Source organism: Malassezia restricta, chromosome III, assembly GCF_003290485.1.
Source record: "Malassezia restricta chromosome III, complete sequence".
NCBI lineage: Eukaryota > Fungi > Basidiomycota > Malasseziomycetes > Malasseziales > Malasseziaceae > Malassezia > Malassezia restricta.
In genome coordinates this window covers 1,085,076-1,095,598 of record NC_040195.1, presented here as the reverse complement: position 1 = coordinate 1,095,598, position 10,523 = coordinate 1,085,076, and the positions used below count along the sequence as shown (strand labels likewise).

General features: G+C 56.4%; 7 protein-coding genes across 7 annotated transcripts; 4 read left to right on the top strand and 3 right to left on the bottom strand.

Moving 5' to 3' along the window:
* Positions 1-6: 6 nt before the first annotated feature.
* Positions 7-1,851, bottom strand: MRET_2298 (RNA polymerase I-specific transcription initiation factor RRN7; the record flags this gene model as incomplete). The annotated part of the gene is made up of 1 exon (XM_027628925.1): positions 7-1,851. One exon carries the CDS (start codon positions 1,849-1,851, stop codon positions 7-9), a length of 1,845 nt encoding a protein of 614 aa, XP_027484687.1.
* Positions 1,852-1,975: 124 nt separating this feature from the next.
* Positions 1,976-2,941, top strand: MRET_2297 (uncharacterized protein; the record flags this gene model as incomplete). The annotated part of the gene is made up of 1 exon (XM_027628924.1): positions 1,976-2,941. The coding sequence occupies one exon, from the start codon at positions 1,976-1,978 to the stop codon at positions 2,939-2,941; it is 966 nt and encodes a 321-aa protein (XP_027484690.1).
* Positions 2,942-2,994: 53 nt separating this feature from the next.
* Positions 2,995-3,984, top strand: MRET_2296 (ubiquitin-like 1-activating enzyme E1 A; the record flags this gene model as incomplete). The annotated part of the gene is made up of 1 exon (XM_027628923.1): positions 2,995-3,984. The coding sequence occupies one exon, from the start codon at positions 2,995-2,997 to the stop codon at positions 3,982-3,984; it is 990 nt and encodes a 329-aa protein (XP_027484689.1).
* Positions 3,948-4,847, bottom strand: MRET_2295 (palmitoyltransferase ZDHHC2/15/20; the record flags this gene model as incomplete). The annotated part of the gene is made up of 2 exons (XM_027628922.1): positions 3,948-4,301; positions 4,326-4,847. 2 exons carry the CDS (start codon positions 4,845-4,847, stop codon positions 3,948-3,950), a joined length of 876 nt encoding a protein of 291 aa, XP_027484692.1.
* Positions 4,848-4,921: 74 nt separating this feature from the next.
* Positions 4,922-8,074, top strand: MRET_2294 (DNA repair protein RAD50; the record flags this gene model as incomplete). The annotated part of the gene is made up of 1 exon (XM_027628921.1): positions 4,922-8,074. The coding sequence occupies one exon, from the start codon at positions 4,922-4,924 to the stop codon at positions 8,072-8,074; it is 3,153 nt and encodes a 1,050-aa protein (XP_027484691.1).
* Positions 8,075-9,292, bottom strand: MRET_2293 (putative stress-responsive nuclear envelope protein; the record flags this gene model as incomplete). The annotated part of the gene is made up of 1 exon (XM_027628920.1): positions 8,075-9,292. One exon carries the CDS (start codon positions 9,290-9,292, stop codon positions 8,075-8,077), a length of 1,218 nt encoding a protein of 405 aa, XP_027484694.1.
* A 168-nt stretch (positions 9,293-9,460) lies between these two features.
* Positions 9,461-10,435, top strand: MRET_2292 (large subunit ribosomal protein L7Ae; the record flags this gene model as incomplete). The annotated part of the gene is made up of 3 exons (XM_027628919.1): positions 9,461-9,463; positions 9,593-9,710; positions 9,741-10,435. 3 exons carry the CDS (start codon positions 9,461-9,463, stop codon positions 10,433-10,435), a joined length of 816 nt encoding a protein of 271 aa, XP_027484693.1.
* Between the last annotated feature and the right edge of the window lie 88 nt (positions 10,436-10,523).

The following is a 10,523-nucleotide window of genomic DNA, read 5'->3' as shown; positions in this document are numbered from 1 at the left end:
ACAGAGCTACCTTCGACGCCGGCGCATCAGGGTCGTGACAAGGGCTTCCTCCAGCTGCATCACGCAGTCCAGCAGGACGTCTTGGTCATGCGGTCGCGTCCATGCCGTATTGCTTGGCTGATACGTCGGCAAGGGGTGCGTGTCCAACCCAACGATGCGCATCCCTGTTTCAAGCACACGATGCATATCGCGTGACATCGTGCCGCCAGGATCGTGCGTGTGCAGGGCATAAGCCTCGCCGGGTGCGATATCCGTTTCACACTCGGTCGTCGGCTCGCCAGCATACAACTCAGCCTCGAACTGCTTGCGCCGCTCGGCATGCTGCGCCTCCATGTATCGCGCATACGCTAGCCAGTCGCCACGTTCACGACGCGCAGGTGGTTCACAGGGTATCAAGTCATCGACGTCATCACGGCGCCGAAGAGGAAGACTGGCGGGTATATGAGTGGGCAAGTACATGTCTTCCACAAAATCAAGGTATGTGTCCATGTCCTCTTCTGACAAAGTGAGTACATCTACACTGGTGTCCCACGGCGCAAAGGAGCTCGTCGAATGACTGGTGTCATGCAATGCACATACGGCATCGAGCCACTCAGCCTGCCTCGGGGCACCAGAGTAGATCTGGCGTCCTTGCACCGTCGTAGACACTTCCTGCCGCTCCATACCATCGAGTCCGTAGCGCAGTTTGATGGCAACAATCAAAACCGCCATCAGCATCACACACCGCGGCACAAGTGTATTGCGTGAAAAGGCACACGATGCTGAGAGCCACTCCTTATCATGCTGCGCCTCACGCGCACGAGCCGCGGCATTGGGCGTCAGTGTCGCAGCACCTCGGACGTGCATGTCAATGCGCAACATCGTAAGCAGTGCCTTGGACATCACATACAACGTCGATGGCAGCATAAAAGCATGGACGTACCGACTGAGGACCGGTGCCGCATTCATTTCAGGCCACATCACGCCACATTGCTTTTGCAGGACCGAGCTTATGTCCACCACGCGCCGGTGCAGCTCCATGACGCTAGGGACGTGATTCGTGTCCAGCCCACCAAACTGCAGGTCGCTAAGCGACAGCGAATCCGTAAGCGACGTGGGCAAATACCGAATCGCATTGAGGTACGGCAATGTACGCATGATGACGTGTTTCCGCATATCCCCGAGTGTAATGGGGACACGACACATCACACACGCCAAAAACACAATGGCCAAGGTCGATTTGAGTGTGACAGGCTCTAGGCGCCACGTCACATCGCTTTCATCCTGGTACCTCTGCCGTCCACGCCGAGCAGAGTCATGGCACTCGGGCTTGATCCGCCGCACGTCGCGCTCTCGTCGCTCTGCCGCGTCTCGCGCTGCTTCCAACGGCGCCGCGGGTATATGGTGGTTAGATACGTGCATAGCCCAAAAGTCACGAGCGTATGCTTCCAGCATACACGGGCAGTCATCGCCCATGTACTTGCGCAGGGCCTCAATCTGCTTACGTAGAATCAGTTGGTAGGCTTGCACGATGGCAAACATCACACGCGGCCCATGCAGGCGTGCGGCATCCGGGTCTGACAACGAGAAATGCTCGAAAGATCCAGGGATCACATACATCGTGCGCCCATGAATTTTTCGGCGTTGTTCATGCGCTCTCTGGCGCTTCTCCGCTCGCTCGCTATCGCGCTGCGAGGCACGGTTCAAAGAACGTGTCCGAGTCGTTATTTGGGTATCAAAGCCATCATCATCATGAGCTGCTTCAATGCGAAAGTCACGCTGTATATGCCCCGCATCACACACAAGCTGCGAGGCAATCAGGCGGAAGCGCCGACTGCCACACACGGCACAGACGCGCCGCTGTTGCGACATGCATGCGACCAAGCCTCCTGTGCTTGCGTCTCCCTGCTCTTTTCCTCCACACTCGGCATCACGTGGCCGCCGTGTCAGCTGGGGCTCGCCTCCCAACAGAAAGTTTCTGCATTCCCTCGCCGGGATGATGCGTGCCATCATGCTGCGCGCACTCCTGGGCGTGCTCTTCCTTGTCGTGTGGATAGCTCGTGCGGAGAGTATCGTGGCGCGCGACAATCCAGCCAGTCGTTTACGGATGAATCCTGATCCATCTGGAAGCACGGTGTCCCCACCGCCTTCGTCTCATACCCCGCCGTCTCCCCCACCCTCTGGCTCGGCGGCTTCCTCGTCCACATCCACTTACGAAGGCGAAGGACCGCCTCCAGGTGTTGACTATCCGAGTGTCACATTGGCGAAGCCTGCGCCCATATCATCGTTTGACGTGTATGCCAAGCCATCAAGTCTGCCTCAGGCATCGAAGAGTGCATCATCCAACGTGAGCACGGCCAAGATCGTGGATGTGGCTAGCTGGGGAGATGGTCCTCTACCATCACTTATAAGCAACATGTACCGCGGCAACAATGAGTCGGTCGCGAATTTGCCCAAGTTCTACTTCAATCTGGCCAACTCGACACTGCCCAAGGACAGCAAGCAATTGGTATGTGACATTCAGGTCGATTTTTGCAAAAGATCTGGCTGCGAGGAAGATGAAGACGAGCTGGAGTACAACTTTTGCGACGTCGATAAGGGCATGGCCACCATGTGTAAATGTAAAAAAAGTGTGTCGCGTCTTGCCCAATACCAATGGCCGGTTCAGTCGAGCGACTGCCAGATCCGTCGACAGACATGCAAAGATGTGTGCAACAATAAGCGGGAAACACATTTCCGACAACGTGCTGAATGCATCAAGGCATGCGAAGACCAAATTGGTAGCAGCTGCGACAAGCCCGAGCAGTATGGCTCATCGTATATGGTCTCGTCGCCTGGAAAAACACCTTCATACCATATCGTGGATCAGTCGAATCCACAAGGTGCAGGCGCGCACGTTGCAGCAAGCGTATCCATGGTCTTGGTATGGACCCTGGCCACATGTGTGTGGCTCTCAGCCTGAATCCAAAAGGAGTCTGTAGTATAGTATTAGTCATCTCGTTTCACGACCACAGCATGGATACCTCAGTAACGGGTGTGACGGAGGATGAAGCTGCGCTGTACGATCGGCAGATTCGGCTATGGGGTCTTGAAGCACAGAATCACATGCGGCAAGCGCATGTGGCCGTTGTGTCATTCACTGGTGTCGCTGAGGAGATCGTGAAGAATATCGTCCTAGCGGGCATCGGGGCACTGACCATCGTCGATGCCCATAACGTCGAGCCGGAGGACCTGTCTGCTTCGCTGTTCTTCCGCCCTGATGATATAGGGACATCGCGTGTTGCCACAGCGCCACTCCAGCGGATTCAGCAGCTGAATCCACACGTACATATCCAAGGCGAGTCACACGACGATGCTCACGACGACTTCTTTCAACGTGTTCGGCCTGACCTTGTGCTTGTCACATCTGGCACGCGCGATGAACTCGTACGTTGGAACAGTCTGTGCCGCGCTCATGACGCGATGTTCTTTGCCGCCGCGACATACGGCCAAAGTGGCTATGTATTTTGTGATTTGGTGTCCTTGGACTACGTCCGGGATATACCCGTGCCAGGTACCAAAGAAAAGACGCCAGTCAAGTTCCGACAGGCATTCGTGCCCCTCGCCGAATCACTCCAAGCGCCATGGCCGTCTCGACCGAGCCCTGGTCTTGTCGCCACATGGGGCCTGTGGTCTCTCAAGGGCTCGAAAGATGTGAACGCCTTCCAAGAGGCTCTCGAACGCGAAGCAGAGGCGCTCATGCAGGCCAAGGGCGTCAAACCCACAACCGTGTTCCGGCGTACAAATGCCAAGGCCTTTTATACCGCATTTGCTCGCGCGGCATTCCCGCATCGCACAGTGTCGTTTGCTCCTACATGTGCCATCCTCGGAGGTATCGTGGCGCAGAGCATCCTCAATGCACTGGGCCGCCGCGAGGAGCCTATTGTCAACTGGTGCATCCTCGATGCTTTCCACGGCACAGCTGACATTCACTCCATTGGTGCGCCTGAGGCGTCTCGCGACTGAAGCTCGGCCTGCATCGCATGAAATTCGGCCTCGTTGATGGGATAGGTCAGGTCTAGCGCCGGGCCACCGATAGGGAGCCACCATAGGAGTACGCAGCGGCCGAGGGCCTGTCTTATATTAGCCAGCGCACCTACATGGTACACATAATAGCGCCGAGACAGGGTGTGGGGTAACAATCGCTGCAGCTGTGCCCGGGTCTCGTTCTCCGATGTCTTGTGCCGGACATGGGACATGCCCTCGATAAACTCGAGCGTCGTCATATTATGCGTCATCAAATATACGTGAAATCCAAGAAAAGGCGTGAGAACAAGCGATAACTACCGTCAGCACAATAAACGTACGAATAGCACTAAGGTAAGTAGAACGATCCAGGTCGTGGGCATGTTGATGATACGCAGCGAGATGCAGGCACGCACGGTCGTCTCGAGTGCATATATACAAAAGAGTGATGCATACAGTAGCAGCAGTACGAATGCCTTGTAGTTGCGCTGGCCAATACAAGTATCCATCAGCCATGGACAATGGTGATCCATCCGGACGATACAACGCCGGCAAAATCGGCAGTGATGACACCGGTCAGGCTTAGGCGACTCACACTTTGAGCACCACCGAGGCGCACCATTAGATCTCTTGACTGTAACGCACACAGGCAACGGTTCTGTCGGCGTGTACACCGACGGCCGAGCTAGGACCGTGACCAAGGACCATGCTGTCATGCTCCACAAAAACGCAGCGAGACCCGCTCGCATGCCCATTTGCGTAGGATATGCATACAGAATCACCTTTGTCAGAACGACGGGCGCATAGGCAAGCAGGCTGACCAGGAGCACGCCACTCCCCCATCGCCGCCACCTCGAGGGCATCGAAGTGTTGGGGGTCGAGTGACACCTCCACACCGACGACGCGCGTCGCTGTCCTTGGTCGCTCGTTGCCCACGATGGCCGAGTTGGACAAGCTCGCCATCCGTGGCGTGCGTTCGTTTGGACCGCGTGATGTCAACATCATCCAGTTCTTCAAACCACTCACAGTCATTGTCGGGCACAATGGCAGTGGAAAGACGACAATTGTTGAGTGTCTCAAATATGCGGCCACGGGCGATTTACCGCCGCATACCAAAGGCGGCGGCTTTCTGCACGACCCAAATATGGCGGGCACAGATACAGTCAAGGCGCAGGTTCGCCTACGATTCCGCAATACGCATGGGGTCCGCATGAACTGCGTCCGCAATTTGCAAGTATCGAAGAAAAAGGGCGGGGGCCTTTCGATGAAAACACTAGAGGGCGTCCTGGGCATTGACGACGAAGAGGCCGAGCCGCATGCCCGTAACTCCATTTCGACGCGATGTGCGGAGCTCGATACAGAGATGGCGTCGCTTCTGGGTGTGCCTCGCGCGATCCTTGAGCATGTCCTTTTTTGCCATCAGGAAGAAGCCAATTGGCCTTTGGCAGAGCCAGCGATCCTCAAGAAACGCTTTGACGAGATCTTTGAAGTGTCGCGATATACCAAGGCACTGGATACGATCCGTTCGCTTCGCAAGCAGCGTGCGCAAGATGCGCGCGTGGACGAGGCGGAGCTGCGCGCTTTGCAGCAGGACAAGGAGCGTGCGGACAGCATCCGCAGGACCATCACGACATTGCAAGAAACGCTTCTCGAAAAGCGTGTATTGCTCGAAGACCTTGATGACGACATTCGACGCAAGACAGCCGAGAACCAGACTCTCTATGATGACGCTACGCGGTTTCGCGAAGTTGTCAATCGCGCCGAGATCCTCGAGGAAAAAATGGCCCTATATGCCGAACACAAGCGCACGTTAGAGGCCCGCATGTCGTACCTTGATATACCAGATGATGAGCTAGCACGCTTGCTCACATCGCACCCTCAGCAGTTAGCTGCCCAACAGGCACAGCTAGAAGAACTTCAGCGGAATATGCAAACGTACACTGACCAACGTAAAGCTGCCGCCGTCGAGCATGAACGACTCATTCGCCGGCATGCAGAGCTCGAGGCTGCCAGAAGCACGCGTGAGCGCCAACGCAACGAATGCGCGCAAGAACTAGAGGCGATGGGAGCGTCATTGAAAGACGCAACTTGGGACGCGATACGCGCCGCAGCCACTTCTCTGGACACTTCATGGCAAGCTCAACAAAAAGAATGGGACGCGTCGGCTAGAAATGAACGACGTGCCTTGCAAGATCGCGAGCAACAAGAGCGAGAAACGCACGAACGCCTCGAGACCAAGTTGCGTGATTTGCACGCGCGGCGCGAACATACCCAAGCCTCACTAGAGCGTCTACGAGAACGAATCCACGCATGCGAGGAAGGCGGTGACGATGCTGCCTCAGAGGCTATTCGATGGCGAGCAACGTTCGATGTACTACATGAAGCATGGAAAGCCTCGAAGGAGCGCGGCAAAGCTCTTTCCGCGCGCCTTGACGACCTGCAATGTGGCTTCGAGTCGGTCGACGCCGGCCTGCGCAATGTACAAGAAGAACTTCACGCGATTCGAGAATCTCTTGGCTTGCTGGAACATGCCTCGGCAGTCTTTGAACGTATCCAGCACCATGCACACGACAAACACGTGTGCCTTGCATGCGAGCAAGCTGTGCCACCATCTTCGCTCCCTGCGTTTGATGCACATATCGCCCAGCTGCGCCAGCGTAGCAGTGCACACGCCTCGCTCGCTGCGGATCTCACGTCGTGGGTCCAGATGGAAGCCAAGCTGTATATGGCCAAGGAGGCACATATCCAGCGCACTGAGCATTTCGAATCCCATGCCGCCCTGTCTTCGCGCATGCAAGACGCCAAGCAACGCGCAGAAAGCGCGGCTGCTCGAGCTCGTGGAGCACCACAAGGTCGTCTTGACGAATATGCCGCTGATGCCCGTGAGTTAGAAGCGGCATTAGAAGACCTAAACCGTGCGTGTGATGATATGACGGAGCCGTTGCAAGCAGCGTGCTCGTCGCTTGAGTCGGCGCGGCAGGAGCGCCTAAAGGTAGAAGATCGGCATGAAGGAAAGAGACGAGAGTTTCAAGATGTGCTCGATCGCCTTCATCGCGTCATGACCCGCTTCGATGACACGGACGATGCATCGAGTCTGGAAACATGCAACTTATCGCTGAAACGTGCATCGGCTGCACTGGATGACGCAGTTCGTGCCGCGGAGCGTGCCATGCATGACTCACATACCCTTGAGACAGCGATGCGCGATGCGCGTGCGTATGAGTCGAATGTGCGCGATAATGTCCAGTTCCGCGAGGCAGAGAAAGCCTATGCAGATGCACAGGCACAACACGCTGCGCTGGACTTGGAGGCGGCGTACTCGGCGCATGCGAAGGCCAACCAGGTGTACGACGAAGCGCGGCGGGCCGAGCAGGCTCTCGGTGGACGTGCGGCGCATTTGCGCGGCGAGATGGCAGGAATCGAGGCCGAGTTGGAGCGGCGCCACAAGGAGCTTCAAGATGATTACAGCGGTATCTCTGAGCGCTACATGCGGCAGCTCGTGCATATCAAGGTGGCTGGCATGGCAAATCGCGATCTCGATACGTACTGTGCCGCATTTCAACAGGCCATCTTGCAGTACCATGGAATCAAGATGGAAGAGGTGAACCAGACTCTCGATTACCTATGGAAAAAAACCTATCAAGGCACTGACATTGATTCAGTGTGCATTCGGGCCGACAGCGATGGCACGAGTGGCGGTCTTCGTGCCTACCAGTACCGTGTGTGCATGCGCAAGGACGGCATCGAGCTTGATATGCGTGGTCGATGCAGTACGGGCCAAAAAGTACTCGCCTGTATCCTTATCCGCCTGGCATTGGCCGATTCGTTTGGCGGGGCCTGTGGCTGCATGGCACTCGATGAGCCGACCACGAACCTCGATCGTGAAAACGTCGAGGCGCTTGCTGCAAGCCTCGTAGACCTCCTTGCTGAGCGGCAGCACCAGCCCAACTTCCAGCTCATTGTCATCACCCACGACGAGGAGTTCCTGACGCGCCTCTCTCAGTCAGATGCCTTGGAGCACTATTGGCGCGTCTCAAGAGATACACACTTACATTCTACAATCGAGCGAGACATCGTCCAGCGCTCCTAGCTACAATTCATCATGCACACCTAGCAGCGACTTACCACTGCGCTTCACACGAGCCAAAGCAGATTCAAACGTCTGCTGCCACTGTACGCTCCAGCTGGGGGTGTAGTGCGCCCGCATGGCCCGCAGCAGCTCCCAGCGGCTGGATGGCAATGCCTCCACCTGTACGCCGCGGTCTTTGAGAAAGCCACGCAGCTTGGCATCGGACCAGCTCACATAGGCACTCGCTGTGGCGGCTGCAGACTGAGCGTGCTTCTGCATGAGCTGGAGCAATTCTTCATACGTGCTTGCATGCGTCAGCACGCCTTTCCGCGCGAGGTACTGCCGCATATCGCTTTCTTTCCAACCAGCCCATATGGTATCGGCGGCCCGTGCATACTTGTCCTGCATGACGCGCAGGTACTCATCACGCGTCGCACGCCAGTCTTGGGGGACTAGTCCACGGTCTGCGAGCCACTTGTGCAGGTCTGCCTGCGTCCATGTATCATACACGCGGTCCTGCATATAGTAATAGTAGCGCTGCGCCAAAGCTTCGTACGTCTGGCGCGACTGTGGTGCCTCGCCTCGCAAATAGCCATGCTCCACCAGCCAGCGGTGCAGGTACTCAGATGACAGGCGAGCATAAGGCCGATCATAGTGTTCACGCGCAAATGGCTCGCGCATTAATGCCAGCATGGTACTCCGTGCCGCATTGGTCGGTACGTCCAGGCCATGCGATCGGAGCCAGCCATACAAGTCGACCTCACTCCATTTGCTGTACACATAGTCTTTGGTGTCGTCAAGATACGCACTTACATCATCCCACCGCTTCTCGGCGACTTTCGAGGCGCTTTGACCTACCTTGCGTGCCGCTGTGGATGCACCACGCTTGATGGGCTCGGTACCTACAGGTGTGGCAGACGGCATGCTCTTGGGGATGGCTGTCTTGGGTGCAAAATTGGCTCGCACAGAGCTCGCTAAAGAAAGAGCCTCATTCCACTGTGCTGACGAGCCATCCGGAACTCGCTCGGCGTCCGCCATAAGCGTCTCGCAGTCGTTCTTGGCAAGTGTCACGAGCTTGTCGTGCGTCGCGCCAGGCGATGTGATGCCTCGCTCCAGCAGGTAAGCACGTAGCCCTGTATCGCTCCACGAAGAAAATTCAAGATGCGTGCACGCTGAAGGCACATCCTTGGCTGAAGCGACCAGGGCCACCGCCGCCACCGCCACGAACCACACTTGCATCGGTACCATAACTTAGTGAATCCAAGGAGCACGGACCATCCTACATGCACATTGTCATCACGTGAGGAATTACAATATACTCACGTGATCGACAGGGCAACAATTTTTGCCACTGCCATGGCTCGCAGTCTTTTCCTCGTCTACTACGTTTTCTGTTGATTCTTCGTAATGGTACGCATATAATGTCTGCGTGATCCCATCCGGATCATCTTCTTGATGCATCCGGTGGGTGAAGCAGTTTAGAGCTCCGAGCTCGGCGTGTGCATGGGCATGATGCTGACTCGTCTCGATGATCTACAGCCTAAGGCCACCAAGAACACTGGTAAGAAGCCTGCACCTGCTCCCTACTCGAAGAGTAGCTCGAGCAAGTCGAACACGAACCCTCTCTTTGAGAGCCGCCCTCGTCACTTTGGCATTGGTATGTGGCGCATGTGACTAACAAATACAGGTCAGGACATTCAGCCCAAGCGCGACCTGACGCGCTTTGTCAAGTGGCCGGAGTACGTTCGTCTCCAGCGCCAGCGTGTGATCCTCCAGCAACGCCTCAAGGTGCCCCCGGCTATCGCCCAGTTCTCCAACACGCTTGACAAGAACACGGCGACGGCTCTGTTCAAGCTCATGAACAAGTACCGCCCCGAGTCGAAGCAGGAGAAGAAGGCGCGTCTGGACGCCGTGGCCAAGGAGGTGGCTGCCGGCAACAAGGTCGACCCGAAGGCCGACGGCAAGAAGCCGCTCTACGTCAAGTATGGTCTGAACCACTGTGTTGCTCTCATTGAGGCCAAGAAGGCCAACCTCGTCGTGATTGCTGACGACGTTGACCCTATTGAGCTTGTGGTGTTTGTGCCCGCCCTCTGCCGCAAGATGGGCATTCCTTACGTCATTGTCAAGTCGAGCTCGCGTCTCGGTGCCGTGGTGCACCTGAAGCGCACGGCTATCGCTGTCATCCAGGACGTTCGTTCTGAGGACGAGCGTGAGCTTGCTGACCTCGTGTCGGCTGCCAAGGCCAACTACCTTGACAAGTACGACGAGGCTCGTCGTCACTGGGGCGGTGGTATTCGTGGCAACAAGTCGGTCGAGAAGCTGCGCAAGCGTGTCAAGGCTGCTGGCCAGAGCCCCGCTACGGTTGCCAAGGATTCGCTCTAATGTAAATGACGACGACACTAGACGTGCTCATATTTCCCTGCTATAGGATGTGAAGCAGCTTATGCTGTGGATTCCTATGGCCCAAAAA